This window comes from Mandrillus leucophaeus, unplaced genomic scaffold, assembly GCF_000951045.1.
Source record: "Mandrillus leucophaeus isolate KB7577 unplaced genomic scaffold, Mleu.le_1.0 Scaffold661, whole genome shotgun sequence".
NCBI classification, from domain to species: Eukaryota; Metazoa; Chordata; class Mammalia; order Primates; family Cercopithecidae; genus Mandrillus; species Mandrillus leucophaeus.
Genome location: NW_012107153.1, coordinates 854292 through 871187, shown reverse-complemented (window position 1 = coordinate 871187; position 16896 = coordinate 854292). Strand labels below are relative to the sequence as shown.

Sequence of the window (16896 nt, the reverse complement as noted above, 5' to 3'; positions counted from 1 at the left end):
CACTTATCCTATACGGCAAGTTGTTTATCCATTTATATGTTGATGGACATTTGAGGAGTGTTGTATATTACAAATAAACCTGCTGTGAACATTTGCATACAAATCTTTGTATTGTCATAGACATTTATTTCTCTTGAGTAAATACCTAGGCTGGGTCATATGGTAGGTGTAAGTTCAAATTTTAAAGAAACTTGCCAATTTTACAAAGTGGTTGTACCATTTTACATTGCTATCAGCAGCATTTAAGGATCTTAATTGCTATTTTGGAATCACTTTTATATTCATAGGCCGTACTTTTTGGAAGTACAGGGGTAGATAAAAATATTTAGAAGTTTTCTTCCTAGAACTTCAGGGAAACGTCTTTTTGGAGAGTTTATGAAAATATGGAACTTTTTTTGAGTAAGACATGCTCACTGCCTTAGTCCTTTTCCTTAGTATGATGAGAAGCAGAAGAAAATGTGTTCTTAAGTTTGGATCTCATAAAAAGAGGGAAAACTTGCATTTGGAGGATTTGGTTTTCTAAGTGATTGCTAAGGTAGTATGAAACATGAAATGACATTAGTTTTATAGCATTTAATATGAATAAGTGTGGAGTTAATAGAAGTAACTGGAGATACCATCTTACAAAAGGGTTTGGACAGGAATAGGTTATATAAGAATTTTCTTGGAAAAATCCCCTAACTCATCCATAAGGTATAAGTGTTTAGATCTAACATACGTCCCTAAATTTATCACAGTTCTTTTCTCCTCCAGTATTAGAAGAAATCAGTGTTTATTTTTTGGCCCAGTGAAGTGGTTAGCTTGCATTTAGGGACTGTGTTTAATGAAATATACATATTTTAAAATACTAGAATCCCATTCAGCTTGATGAAAGGCATGTGGGAACTGACGTAAACCAGGAGCCTCCAACTCCCTTGGTATTCTTTGATCTATAAGTATCAATAGAATACCACTTTTCCCTTTAGAATGCTACTAAAAGCCATGGATATAAATCAGTGTTATATTTTATAGTTCTGTAGTATATGTAAGATAAAATAAAAAAATGATTTTAAAAATGATTGTCCACTTTTGTGAACCTGGACTTTTAACTGGTTATCAATATTCCAAATACTTCTGCCTAAAACATTAAAAAAAACCCCCTTTAGTTGCTTAATTTGTAAAATGCATTGTTTGATTTTCGTGTTTTTCCAAGAATTAATAATGTGGACCTGTTTCAGTAGCTCGAGTAATCAAGAACTGATGAGGCAAAGTGTGGCATAGAGGAATGTTTATTTGACTGGTATCACAGGTCCTGGACTATACCAACCCAGGTCTGTCGTTAACCCGTTCTGTGATTCTGGGAAAGTCACATTCTCATCTGCAAAAATGTGTAGCGGATTTATTTCCCTCTGGGAGAGGGGAAGCAAATTTGTAAAGGAAGTTGTTTTTAAAATCATTTTTATCTTGCTATATGAGTTATCCCTGAAAGTTAATGGCTTCACTAGAAATGATGTATAATCATTTTTAAATTTTTGTATGTCTCATCTGTTGCAGGATGCTTTAATCTGGATCCCAATAGAGTTTTGGATGTCATTTTAGAAGTGTTTGAATGCAGGCCAGAACACGACGACTTCTTTATATCTTTGTTAGAATCTTACATGAGTATGTGTGAACCGCAAACACTGTGTCATATTCTTGGGTTCAAATTCAAGTTTTACCAGGTAAAGAAAAACGTGTATGTATGTATATTTAGAGATTAATTTCTTAATCTTGTTTGTATAATTTAATTTGTTTTATTTGTAAATGATTGGTCTCATCTCAGACATTCTAGCAGAAGAGATAGATAAATGGATAGCTAACAATGCAATGAGATAAGTACTATATTGGTAGTATGAATGATGTTATGTGAAAGCCTAGAGGAAAGCATTATTAAGTTTTGCCTTGGGAGAGGTGGAGTCAGGGAAGACTTTGTAGATGTATCTTTTTTTAAACCTGGTCCTTGAAGGATGAATAGGAGTTCATTAAGATTTTCTCTGCGTAAGTAACAAACAATGGGAGAATAAAGATGTGGCAGTGTGAATATATTTAAGAGATAGAAGGAATGGTTCATAGTCTAATGTGGCTGGGTTGTAAGATGGGAAAAGAAGGGACAGGAAATGAAATTGGGAAGGTATGTGTACTTTGGATGGTCACAGACTTTGAATACTGTGTTAAGAGTTAGAATCTTATTTTTATTTAATTATTTTTTATTTTGAGATGGGATCTCACCCAGACTAGTCTCAAACTCCTGGGCCGAAGTTATCCTCCCACCTCAGCCTCCCAGGTAGCTGGGACTTACAGGCATGTGCCACTGTGCTTAGGTCAAGAATTTTATTTTATAAACAATGGCTATTGGAATTTTTTAGGGACATGAATAAATATTCAAGGCACATCTTGTATCATTTGCTTAAGCCACAAAAATAACTGTCAAGCTAATCTGTGTCTCTGATTATTTCTACTTCAATCCATCTTTCATATTATTGTTACTGTTGCTTTCTAAAAGAGACCTAACTGAGGCACTTCACTGGTCAAAAACCTTTACTTGTAGGATGAAATTCAAACTTCTAAGTGTGGCAGAAATAGCTCTTCACAATTTGGCATTGTTCTTTCTGGCCTTATCTTTATAGTTATTTTTTTTTTCTTAAATCTAATATTCTAGTCATATTAAGTGACTAGCCATTTCTTGAACTTAGATATAGATATTGCTGTGAACCTTTATTCCTGTAGTTCTTTATAACTAAAAAACTATTCTTACCCAACCCTCTCACTTCTCCTTTCTTCATCTTGTGAACTCCTATTTATTCTTTAAGAGCAAATGCTGCTTGCTCTGTAAAGGCTTAGCTGACTCTTTACCCATGCAGAATTAGTCACTTCTTAATCTGTATTCTCGTAAAACTTGACACATAACTTCTAACACCCATCAGATTATCTTAGAATAAATTGTATCTATCTCCTTTGCCAGATTGTAAACCATATAGGGCAGGTTCTATGTTTTACTAATTCCTATGAATTAGTTTGTTGCCTAGCCTATAGTAAATGCTCACTAATTATAAATGAGTGATCTATGTTTTAGGAAGACAATTCTCTTGATAGCATGGAGGATTTTAATGTAATAAGGCCTCCATTTACCTTTTGGTATAACTCTGCTAATTTGTTTACTTGCCTGGGATAGTCAGCTAGTCAGAAAGCATTCATTGAATGTTTATGATTATGCTCTTTGCTAGGCACTGAGGTTACTCTGGTGTAGAGGAGTGTCTGTTTCTGTACTCTTGGAGTGTGAGGTCAGGTTAATAAGATAATTCCTTTTAGTATTCTTAAATGATATAGTACCTACTGCCTTTGCTCATCTTTTATTTTCTATGATCTGGGATGCTGCAGCAGACAGAAGAGAAAGCAGACAAGAGTTTAAAAGCATATAGCTTTTCAATACCAAACAAGAGACATGGTAGGGTTTTTGGGCAGGAGCACAATACCTTTGTTCAAAAATGAGCAGTGGAGGCTGGGTGCAGTGGCTTGTGCCTGTAATCCCAGCACTTTGGGAGGTTGAGGCAGGCAGATCACCTGAGGTCAGGAGTTTGAGACCAGCCTGGCCAACATGGCAAAAACCTGCCTCTGCTAAAAATATAAAAAAAAATTAGCTGGGCGTGGTGGCGGGTGCCTGTAATCCCAGCTACTCTGGAGGCTGAGGCAGGAGAATCTTTTGAACCTGGGAGGCGGAGCTTGCCATGAGCGGAGATCGTGCCACTGCACTCCAGCCTGGGCAATAAAAGCGAAACTCCGTCTCAGAATGTTCACTATTGGTATTGGGAAAGAGATTCAAGCATTCTATCAGATTTTAAGAGCCACCGTGATTGCTTTGGGCTTGAGTACATGAAGCCAACTGCTTTAGTGACAGGTTGGCTGAAATTTAACTTGTGCATGATTAATTAAAATATAAATTAGGGCTTTGGAGACTGTAGGTTTGAGAGCATATGACAGTGAATAATGATGACCTACTACATAACATCAAGTTAGTTGAATGTAAGTTTTAGAATTAAAATCTTTTTGTATAAAAACATTCCTTATAAATAATATAACTTTTTTGAGCTGAATTAAAATATACCCAGGGAGGTTGACAGTATTTGAATAATCCTTTTTTTTTTTTTTTTGTAGACAATGACCATTTTTCTTATATAAGAAATGCTCAGCCAAGTAATACTTAGTTTAGAAATAACTTGTTCTTGGAATGACTAACCCTCATATTGCTCTATGTAATACCATCCCTTTGTTTCTATTGTTAGAACTGTCTTATGGGCCGGGCGTGGTGGCTCACGCCTGTAATCCCAGCATTTTGGGAGGGCGAGGCAGGTGGATCACCAGAGGTCAGGAGTTTGAGACCAGCCTGAACAACATGGAGAAACCCCGTGTCTACTAAAAATGCAAAATTAGCCGAGCATGGTGGTGCATGCCTGTAATCCCACCTACTTGCGAAGCTGAGGCAGGAGAATTACTTGAACCCAGGAGGTGGAGGTAGTGGTGAGCCGAGATCGCGCCATTGCACTCCAGCCTGGGCAACAAGAGCGAAACTCTGTCTTTTAAAAAAAAAAAAGTCTTGTCATTGTGAGAATCTGCATTCTTAAGGGCCATGGAGGGTAGGGGAAGAAATGTCAGATATTTTTGAAAAGTTGTGGCCTTGAAGGTAAAGTAAGGAAAGCTGTGAAAATCAGGAACTGCTTAGGTGATGTAACCTTGAGAGTTGGCTCCCAAGCATGTATGACCAATCTGTGTATTGGTCCCTGGCGTAATTCCACCATCCCCCTTTCCCATCACTACCGGAAAATGTTCACAATCCCTTTCTCCAAGTCATATTTTGACCAGCTGGGTCTTATTTGGATTAATAGGCTTCTTTTTTCCCCCCTTAATGCTAGTATTACACTATGGTATCAACGACAGTGAGAGGTTGAGCATCCCAAATCCACAAAGCTCCAAAATCCAAAACTTTTTGAGCACTGAATGATGTTCAAAGGAGTTGATTGGAGCATTTTGGATTTTGGGTTTTCAGATTTGGGATGCTTAACCAGTATGCAAATATTCCAAAAGCTGAAAAAAAAAAAAATTCCCAAATCTAAAACACTTCTGGTCCCAGGCATTTTAGATGAGGGATACTCTACTTGTACAGTAGAGGACTTGGGGACAGCATGAGAGACAGCACAGGAAGGGAGTACAAGAAAGTGTGAAGGTACCAGAAGACAAACTTGTCTGGATTGTCGTTACAGGAAAGGAGGAGGAGGTGATAGGTCTCATCTGTATTGCCCTTTGATTTCTGGATTCAAAACACAGTAATAGTAATGGTAGTACCATGGTTCAGCCCTATTATACATACCCAAATTCATTCATTTAAGAAATAGAGATTGAGCATCTATATTTGTGCAAGGTAGAATACTAGGTACTAAGGCTTCATCTGTAAACAGAAATTCTTACTTTTTTGATGTTTACATTCTGAGTAAATTATATGTTAGAAAATAATTAATGAGATGGGGAAAAATAGAGAGCAAGATAAGATCAGGAGTGGTAGGTTGCAGTTTTAACTAGAATAGTGAGAATACTCATTGAAAAGGTGAGATTTAAGCAAAGACATGAAGAATATGAGGATGTAAACTGTGTAGATGTCTGAGGAAGAGCCTCTAGGCTAAGGGAACAGTCACTGCAGTGGCCCTAAGGTGTCAGCATGCCTGACATGTTGAAGAAAAGTAAGGAGGTCAGTGTGGATGTATCAGAGTGATTGAGTAGAACAGTAGAAGATGAGGTCAGAGATGCGGGGGATGAGATCACAGAGTCAGTGCAAGGTTTTTGATTTTGATACTGTGTGAAGCCAGTGGAGGGTTTTGAGTAGGGTAGTGATGTGATCTAACTTAGCTTTACGTTTTGTTTCTCTCTTATTTTATTGTGAACATTTTCAAATGTAGAAAAGAGTGAATAGTATAATGAATACTTATAACCCCATTGTTTACAATTGAGTTTATTAACATGTTGCCATATTAAAAATTTTAATTTATGTTACAAATATCATGAAAGCTTCTTCCTAAATACTATAGTTTACAGTTTTTAAAAGGAAGGGCATTTTCCTTTTTTTTCTTTTTTTGAGATGGAGTTTTTCTCCTGTTGCCCAGGCTGGAGCGCAATGGTACGATCTCAGCTCACTGCAACCTCCGTCTCCTGGGCTTAAGCGATTCTCCTGACCCAGCCTCCTGAGTAGCTGGGATTACAGGCGCCTGCCACCATGCCTGGCTAATTTTGTGTTTTTAGTAGAGATGGGGTTTCTCCACATTGGTCAGGCTGGTCTCGAACTCCTGACCTCAGGTGATCCTCCAGGATCAATTTCATAACATAGCTAGATTACTGTCATATAATAAACCTAGACTGTATTCATATTTTCCAAATTGTCCCCAAAATGCATTTTACAACTGGTCTGTTCAAATAATGATCTAATCAAAGACCACATGTTGTATTTGATTGTCAAGATTCTCCTTCTCTTTTAATTTAGAATAGTTCCCCACCTTCTCCATTTTTTCATGGCGTCGACTTATTGATGAGACCATTCCTAGAAGACCCTATCTTTTGGATTTATCTAATTGCTTTTTCATCTTATTTGTTCTTTATTTCCTGTATTTGTTATATACTTGGAGTGAGGTCTAAAGACTTGATTATGTTCAGGTAAAATATTTAATGGCAAAAATACTTTATAGATTGTGATATTATGCAACATCTAATGTTTGACTGTCTTTAAATGGTTCAGTAAGTTTGTGACAGTCTGATCCCTCAGTTATACAGTGGCACTCCCCCTACCCCCATCCCCACCGTCTTTCCCTTCAATAACAAATTATCTGCAGGTTGATACTTTGGCAACCTGGGAGTATCCAGTTTCTCATCAACTTTACGTTAAATGGTTTAGAATCCATGGATGACCTTTGCTTGAGCCAGCTTTCCCTTTAGGGTTTCCAAATTGATGATTTACTAATTTTATCATGCCCTATATATTTATTAGCTGTCATTCTTCTAATAAAGAAGAGTTGTCCCTTACTAACTCAGGCTGTTTGCTTTCCTTGAAATACAGTTCCTACTGGAAAGGCAGGACAAATGATTAATATGTTCCCACTAATTGCGAGCTATCAGAGTAAGGAGTTTCTTTAATAGCAACCTCCAATGGTGACGTGAGTCGGGTGTGTGTGTGTGTCTGTGATGAGAGAGAGACAGAGAAAGTGTGTGTGTATGTGTGTGTGTGATTACTTAGATTTTCAGCGGATCAGTCTATGTATGGCAGCAGTGGATATCAGTGAGATTCTGAATGTATTTGAAGGTAAAGCAATAGTGTTTGCTGATGGATTGGATACAGGATGTGAGAAAGTAGAGTTAAGGACTATGCTGAAGTTTTTTGGACTGAGCAGTTAAAAAGATAGTGTTGTCACCAACTTAGGGAAAATTTCAGGTGGATTGGGTTTGGAGTGTTGGAAGTGAGAATTAGGAATTCACTTTGTGCATGTTAAGTTTGAGATGTCTCTTCGACATCCAAGTGTAGATAATCAATTTATGGATCTGAGTAAATAATTGGATATATGGACCTGGTGTGCAAGAGAATAGACTGGGCCAGAAATAGAAATGTGGGTATCAAAAGCATGTAGATGCTATTTAAAGATATGACATTGGATGAAATCACTAAGGGTTGTATACTGAGAGGCAAGAGAAGAGAGCCAAGGACTAAGTCTTGGGGCACTCCAGTGTTAAGGGTCTAGGAGAAGATGAGGAACCAGCAAATAATGTAGATGACGAACAACTTGTAAAGTAGGAGGAAAACAGAGAATGTGGCATTTTGGAAGCTAAATAGAGGAAGGAATGATTAACTGTCAAATGCCTCTGACAGGTCATTGAAGGACTGAAAATTGACCGTTGGAGGGAGGTCAAAACTAGCAGTTTTGGTGGAATTGGGTGATATTAAGAGATAATGGGAAGAGTAGAATTGGAGACATTGACAATTGACAACTTTATCAAGCAGTTGCTACAAAGGGATACAGACTAAATGGGATGGTAGATGGCAAGGGAGTGGGCTTGAGAGATTTTTTAAGATGAGAGAGAGAACGTGTTTGTATGCTGATGGGTACGACTGAGTGGAAAGGGGAGAACTGGTGATACAGGGGAGAGAGTTGAGAATTATTTGGAGCGGTGTTCTTGAGGATAGAGAAAATGGAGTTTGGTGCTTAAGTGGGTGGATTAACATTTTATAGGAGGATAGAGAGTTTATCATAAGAGGTATAAAGGCAATAGATGTAGGTATAGTTGGGTAGGTGTGATTGGGAGTTTGTAGAAGTCCAATTGATCTAATTTTCTTACTGAGAGCAAGGACATCAGCTGTGAGGATGAGAGAGGAGGTATTGGAGGTTAGGAGAGGAGGTAGGGAAGTACAGTTATGTGCTGCACAATGATGTTTCGGTCAACAATGGACCAGATATATGACAGTGGTTGCGTTAAGATTATAATGAAACAGGAACACATAGCTGAAAAAGAGGCCCAAGAAAAGGAAACTACAGGAGAACAACCCCCAAGAAAATTCACAGTAAAGGGTTTAGCAGAAGCTTTTCAGCAAGCTCCTTAAAAAATTTGAAAACATGGGCCGGCCACGGTAGCTCACGCCTGTAATACCAGTAATTTGGGAAGCCGAGGCGGGTGGATCACTTGAGGTCAGCAGTTCGAGACCAGCCTGGCCAACATGGTGAAACCCCGTCTCTACCAAAAACAGAAAAATTAGCCAGGCATGGTGGTGCACACCTGTAATCCTGGCTACTAGGGTGGCTGAGGCAGGAGAATCACTTGAACCCGAGAGGTGGAGATTGCAGTGAGCCGAGATCATGCCACTGCACTGCAGCCTGGGCGACAGAGCAAGACTCCATCTCAAAAAAAAAAAAAAAAAAAGTTTGAAAACATGGACCCCAACACTGACCAAGGTTTTTATTAATAGAGAGGAATGTACATGGTGCATTATCTACTTACAAGCAAATCTGTGACAGGCAAACCATCATGGCATGGACATATTTCTGACAGGAGTGACACCTCCTCAAGAAGAGCCTCAGGTCCTTCAGGAGGTATTCCAGAAGAAGACATTGTTATCATAGATGACCACTTCATGAGTGGTATTGCCCCTAAACATCTTCTAGTGGGAAAAGATGTGGAGATGGAAGACAGTGATATTGATGATTCTGATCCTGTGTAGGGCCTAGGCTCATGTGTGTGTTTGTGTCTTAGTTTTTAACAAAAATGTTTAAAGAGCTTAAATCTTTTTTTTTTTTGAGATGGAGTTTTGTTCTCCTTGCCCATGCTGGAGTGCAATGGTGCAATCTCGGCCTCACTGCAGCCTCCGCCTCCCGGATTCAAGCCATTCTCCTGCCTCAGCCTCCCTAGTAGCTGGGATTACAGGCACCTGCCACTAAGTGTGGCTAATTTTTTGTATTTTTAGTGGAGATGGAGTTTCACCATGTTGGTCAGGCTGGTCTTGAACTCCTGACCTCAGGTGATCCACCTTCCTCGGCCTCCCAAAGTGCTGGGATTACAGGTGCGAACCACCGCACCTGGCCAACAAGTCTTAAAAATACAAAAAAGCTTATAGAATAAGGACATAAAAAAAATTTTTGTACAGCTGTACAAAGTGTTTTAAGCTAAGCGTTACTACAAAAAAGTCAAAAAGTTAAAAAATATTAAAAAGCTTATAAGGTAAAAAAGTTACAGTAAGCTAAGCTTAATTTATTTTAATTTATTGAAGAAAGAAATATTAAAAAAATTTTAACCTAAATATATAGTGTTTATAAAATATAGTGTTAGTAGTGTCCAGCAATGTCTTAGACCTTCATATTCACTCGCTAACTTACCCAGAGCAACTTCTGGTCCTGCACGCTCTATTCTTGGTGGGTGTCCTACACAGGTGTACCATTTTAAATCTTTTATACTTGCTACATAATATTAAATATGTCCAGTTTTTTTTTGAGGTGGAGTCTCCCTCTGTCACCCAGGAGACCCTAAGCTTTCTCTTCTGGGTCTGAGTAGGCAGGAAGTGAAGACCGAGGCAGAGCTGTGAATGGTCTGGCCAAACTTTGAGGAGTCTTCTAATGCACTCTCTTTTCCTATTTATTTTTGCTCCAGGTCTTTAAAAAAACTGTCAATATACTAGTTGGTCACTAAGCTGACAGAACATAGATTCAAGTGGCCACACGTGATGAAGAATACAGACTTTACAAAAAGGGTTTATAAAAGTCACTAAACACACACACACAACAATAAATCCACAATAAGCAGCATCAACCAACCTCTGGGCATTTGGGGGTGGATAATAATCTGATCTCCATACTTGCTATATAATATTAAATATGTCCAGTTTTTTTTTTGAGATGGAGTCTCCCTCTGTCACCCAGGCTGAAGTGCAGTGGCACAATCTTGGCTCACTGCAACCTCTGTCTCCTGGGTTCAAGTGATTCTCCTGCCTCAACCTCCTGAGTACAACTGGGACTACAGGTGCACACCACCATGCCTGACTGATTTTTGTCTTTATAGTAAAGACGGTTTCACCATGTTGGCCAGGCTGGTTTTGAACTCCTGACCTCAATTGATCCGCCTGCCCCGGTCTCCCAAAGTGCTGGGATTATTACAGGTGTGAGTCACTGTGCCCGGCCTAGATAAGGAATTTAAATCAATAGTCTTAAAATGCTTTATGAGCTAAAGGAAACCAGGAGTGTGCTGTCTCACCAAATAAATAGAGAACATCCATAAAGAGATACAAAATTATGAAAAGGAACCAAACAAATTCCGGAGTTGAAAAGTACAATAACTGAAATAAAAAATTCACTGTAGAGGTTCAACAGTAGATTTGAGCAGGCAGAAGAAGCCAAGCCAAAGAAAGAACACTGTAAGTAACTCTAGGTAAAATATAAAAGCCAGTATTATTACATTTGTGGTTTGTAACTCCTTTTTTTCCTATATGACTTAAAAGACAAATACATAAAATAATAATTATGAATCTTTAAAAAAATAATTTAAACTTTTATTTTAGACTCAGGATACATGTGCAGATTTGTTACCTGGGTATATTGTGTGATGCTGAGGTTTGGGGTACAATTCATCCCATCACCCAGGTTATAAATCTGTCAAATGGCATACTATAAAAATGTAATTTGTGACTAACAATAGATGGGGAGGGGCAGAGATGTATAGGTGCAGAGGTTTTGTACACTATTGAAGTGAAGTTGGTATTAATTCAAACTAGGTTGTTTTAAGTTTAAAATATTAATTATTATACCTAAAGGAACCACTAAGAAAATAATTAAAAACTAAACAGAAAAGAGAAGAAGGGGATCAGAATGGTGCACACACACAAAATCAAACAAAAAAGGCAGTGATAGAGGAAATGAGGAACAAAAATATGACAGAAAACAGCTAGCAAAATGATAAAGTTCATCCTTATCTATAATTATTTTGAATGTAAATGGATTAAACTCACCAATTAACAGGCAAGAGTTTGGCAGAATGTATAAAAAATCATGATCCAGCTATGTACTGTGTATGAGGAACTTGCTTTAGATTTAGAGATACAAATAGCTTGAAACTGAAAGTATGGAAACATACTTTGTGCAAGCATTATGCTGGAGAGACCTGGGGTGGCTATACTAATATCAAAGTGGACTTTAAGACAGTAAGTTTTTACAAGAGACAATGAAAGACATAATGATAAAATGGATAACCCATTGAGAAGATATAACAGTTGTAAACATACATGTACCAAACAACAGAGCCCCAGAGTATTTGAAGCAAACATTGGCAGACTTGAAGGAAACATAGTTCTGTAATTATTGGACATTTCCATACCTTACTTTCATTAATAGTTAGAACAACTAACCATTACTTGACAAAAGATGAGTAAGAAAATAGAAGACTTGAACAACGTTATAAACCAATTAGACTTTTTATATATATAGAACATTACACCCAACAACAGAATCTACATTCTTCTCAATGCACATGGAACATTCTTTAGAATAGACCATATATTAGGCCACAAAACAAGTCTCGGTTGAAATCATACAAAATATTATCTCTGACCACAACAGATTGAAACTAGATTGCAACAATAGTGAGGGAGTAGTGAGTGATATGAAATTCAAAGCTGGGAGGATAGAGGGAGAATAGCCTGGAAGCAACAATAAAAAGCAAAAAGAAAACTGCCACATCACCTCTAGGCCTGGTAGTGTGAGGTGTCTGAGGAAAACAGCTACCATTTAACTGGGTTACAATGGGAGTGCTGTTCTCAGGGTGAACCAGGTACTGTGTGAGCACCATGGTGAAAAGAACCTTTAGATGAGAGGTTTGGATATAGGGAATTTTGCTGAGGATGGATCATGAATTCCATATGATTCTGTGGAAGTATTTCAAGGATGTGGAAAGGTATGATGGGACAGAACAGGGATTGTGCATAACAGTATGTGGATGAGAGTGTGGGGCATATTGTGGTGATTTATTTAAACAAGAATGAAGGGAGTAATGAACATGGCTCTGGTACATTCAAGTCAGGTAGTGGAGGAGAGGTTGTCAATAAGTTAAATAAGCTTTTGTGAGTTTGTTTTGAAACCCTGACAACAATTGGTTTTTATGGGAAAATGTTTTGATACTAAATAACCATTTATAAACATTTATTTTTATATGTTTTAAAAAGTTTTTTGAGATGGAGTCTCTCTTTGTCACCCAGGCTGGAGTACAGTGGCATGATCTTGGCTCACTGCAACCTCCGCCTCCTGGGCTGAAGTGATTCTCCTGCCTCAGCCTCCCAAGTAGCTGGTATTATAGGTGGCTGCCACCACGCCCGGCTAATTTTTGTATTTTTAGTAGAGACGGGGTTTCAGTGTGTTGTCCGGGTTGGTCTGAAACTCCTGACCTCAGGTGATCTGCCCACCTTGGCCTCGCAAAGTGTTGGGATTACAGGCGTGAGCTGCTGTGCCTGGCCTGCAAACAAATTAGAATTAGGAAACTATTGTTACATTGAAGACATCTCATCTGTTTTTTAAAAATAGAGTGAAACAATGCCTTCTATAAATGATAAACATTAGTTTGGTTAGCTTTGTATTTTATTTGCATAATATCACAATTGTGGGAAGAACCTTACATACAAAGGTCTCATTTTCAGTATTGAGTATAAAAAGAACATAGTGTATTGTTATTGTTTGCTTTTTATTTACATTTGGCCAGTTAGTTATTGCCAGTTATTCTCACGTCACTGTTCCATTCATCTGACCTCAGCAGTATGCAAATCAGATTTGAAAATTCATAGCATTCAAAGATTCTTATGTTTCTATGTAGGGTCCTCATGGCTAGCCTGGAATTGACTTTGACATTCTGTACTTTAAAACATCGATTTATTCATCTGTAATATTTATGTACACCTGTTTTGTGGGGAACATCAACTGACAACCAGATATACTTAGTATAAAACCCAAGAAATAAAATTAAAGGAAGAAAAATATAAAGCAAACGCTGATGGTTCTTCTGCACTTGTCAGTTTGTCTATCTGCGTCTCCACTGAGAACTAATTTGAAAAAGCAAGTTAAGAAAACACACATGTATCAGCCAGGCGTGGTGGCTCATGCCTGTAATCTCATCACTTTGGGAGGCTGAGGTGGGAGGATCACTAGAGCCCAGGAGTTCGAGATCAGCCTGAGTGACGTAGTGAGACCCCATCTCTATTAAAAAAAAAAAAAAAAAGTCGAGTGTGGGGGCATGTACCTGTAGTTCAACTACTCAGGAGGCTGAGATGGGAGGATCGCTTGAGCCTGGGAGATCAGGGCTGCAGTGAGCCATGATCATGCCACTGCACTCCAGACTGGGTGACAGAGTGAGACCCTGTATCAAAAAAACCCCCTAAAACCAAAAAACACACAAAGAACAGAAAAGAAAACACAGATATAAACAGAACTGCAGACTAAATCTTGTGCATTATAAAATATCACTCTATTCAGTTGTGAGATTTTATTTAAATGTTAACCTGCACTGTAAATTGTGTCCATTTTTGAAATTACTTTCCTTGGGTTCTTCAGAAGATGTTCCAATGTGAAAAGGGATGTTGGCATAATAATCCTTGTATTGAATTCAGATGTTTGGTAAGATAAGGAAGAGCAGTGAAGCACTTTCTTGGCCTAGAGTATTTGATCTAATTGTTCTTAATTATTGGTAGGTGAAGGATGTTGCTTTAATTGTCCTTTCTGCACTAAGTGGAAACTTTTTTTTATATTTCTAGGAACCAAATGGCGAGACACCATCATCTTTATACAGAGTTGCAGCAGTACTTCTGCAATTTAATCTTATTGATTTAGATGATCTTTATGTACATGTAAGTCAAGTGGGCTGCTAAGAATATTTGGTTGTCTGTCCCAAGGGTAGGGAAGAGGAGTAGGTAGCCACATAGCACCCCCAGGATTGGGTTGGTTCTAGGTTCTCAAGTCTTACTCTTTGAAGCCCCACTACATTGTTGCTTTTTGTTTATTTTATAAAGTGAATGAATTTAGTTCTTTGGCAGTCTATGAAAATTACATACCTTTTTGGTCACCTTTACGGAGTTTGAGTTTGGATATGAAGTTCAAGTTCTTAACTGTCATCAAAGAATAGCTCATGAGGAGAGAGGCCAAGTTCTAACCAATGTGGTTTTTAAAGCCTTTTTATTATCTACAAATGATGAGAAATACGGAGTTACCTATATACTGCTTCTTTCTCTCTAAACTGTTAATTTTAGGCATTCAGGATGAATGGGGAACTTCATTAGTGTATTTTTATGTTTAGTATATTTAAAAAATATTTTTCTTGTGTTATGTGTGTGCACTAAATGACTACTATTATGCTTTTATTGCTGGACGCAGGATGTAGAAGAGTTCATGATTGTGGCAGTTGATCTCTAGTTTAACAAAAATTTAGCCATCAGTTTGAAAATCTAGGCTAATAGTGTATAAATTCCTCTTCTATTAGGTTTTACATTAGGATATCTATTATTTTAAAACAAATATGTCCAAAGGTGGTATCATCTTCACTGCCTTTGAAATCACTTTATTAACATCATTGCCTATTTTTGTATACTGTGGCTACAGAGTTGAGTAAAACTTGGTCTCTACCTTGGAAGCAGTCATAGTCTAGCAAAGGAAAAAAAAATTTTGCATTATTTAATAGGTACTCTGTTGGAGATATTCACAAAGCTCAGAATAGATAGTGACCGTATCTGTCTTGGGGGGCTTTTGGAAGACTTTCCCAAACTAGTTATGTTGAACTGGGATCTTGATAGACAAATAGGGTCATCTAGGCTGAAATGGTAGAAAACTTTGTAAGTAGAATTAACTGAGTATAAAGACAGGAGTTGTTGTTGTTGTTTTTTTGAGACAGAGTCTCACTGTTACCCAGGCTGGAGTGCAGTGGTGCGATCTCAGCTCACTACAACCTCCGCCTCCCGGTTCAAGCGATTCTCCTGCCTCAGCCTCCCAAGTAGCTGGGATTACAGGTGCACGCCACCATGCCCAAGTAATTTTTGTATTTTTAGTAGAGATGGAGTTTCACCATGTTGGCCAGGCTGGTCTTGAACTCCTGACCTCAGGTGATCTGTCTGCCTCAGCCTCCCAAAGTGCTGGGATTACAGGCATGAGCCACCATGCCCAGCCAAGGCAGGAGATTTGAAAGGGCTTTTTTATCCCTTTATGGGACTGTCAGGAAGCTCAGAGTGGTTGGAGCCTAGGGTGATATATAGGGGGAATGAGGATGGAATAGAGAAGAGCTAAACTGCTAAGGGCTTAAGTGACATAGTAAAGAATCTGGATTTTTCTGTTGGGAGTGGAGAACCATTTAGTATTTAAAGGAGAGATGTGATGTAGAAACTGAGAATATGGAAAACTGGACAGAAAAGGGAGAATTTAAAAACCTAGGTATGACTTTACAGGGAAGTATAGACCGGCATATGTGGAAAGTACAAATTGATGATAGATTTATTACTCATTATGATTGCATTTAACAGTAAATGTAAGCAGACTAAGTGGTCCTGTTAATATGACAAAGATTGTCAAATGGAATTAAAAATGAGTTTATTATTTTTATGAGAAACAGCTTAAACCTAAGGATAATGAAATGTTGATAGTAAAAGGATGAGAAAATATATCAGCAAACTTATTATTGTTGGACAAAATAGACTTTTTGGCAGAAGGAGATAAAGAGGGCTACTTCATAATAACAAGATTGTGCTCACTAGGAAGATAAAAACAGTTCTAACTTTACATGTATCTAATGACATATTCTTAAAATACACAGAAATAAAAGTTGAGAGAACTATAAGAAGAAACAGTTTGCCCATTAGAGGGAGTTGTAATTGTCTGGGTAAAAGGTAAGGACCTGTGGCCGGGCGCGGTGGCTCACGCTTGTAATCCCAGCACTTTGGGAGGCCAAGGCGGGCAGATCACCTGAGGTCAGGAGTTGAAGACCAGCCTGACCAACATGCTGAAATCCCATCTCTACTAAAAGTAGAAAATTACCCCGGGGGTGGTGGCCCATGCCTGTAATCCCAGCTACTCAAGAGGCTGAGACAGAATTGCTTGAACCTGGGAAGTGGAGGTTGCGGTGAGCCGAGATCGTGCCATTTCACTCCAGCCTGGGCAACAAGAGCGAAACTGTCTCAAAAAAAAAAAATAAATAAATAAATAAAAAAATAAAAAAACAAGAGGACCTGTGCCAGGTGTATAAGTACAGCAATAAAAATGTGTTTGATTGCCAGGGGAGAACATACAGAATGAGAAAAAGTCTTGCTTACTTCCTTGCACCAGTCCATAGTGACTTTTCTCTCTCCCTCCT

At 38.3% G+C, this 16896-nt stretch overlaps 1 protein-coding gene across 3 annotated transcripts in view; it reads left to right on the top strand.

The window, feature by feature from the left end:
* Nucleotides 1-16896, top strand: part of THOC2 (THO complex 2) — a 142837-nt gene that overhangs the window by 50209 nt on the left and 75732 nt on the right. For all 3 annotated transcript variants that reach the window (XM_012001501.1, XM_012001499.1, XM_012001500.1), the window contains exons 8-9: nt 1534-1700; nt 14318-14410. In XM_012001501.1, coding sequence (XP_011856891.1) covers nt 1534-1700; nt 14318-14410 — 260 coding nt within the window. The remainder of the gene's footprint in view (nt 1-1533; nt 1701-14317; nt 14411-16896) is intronic.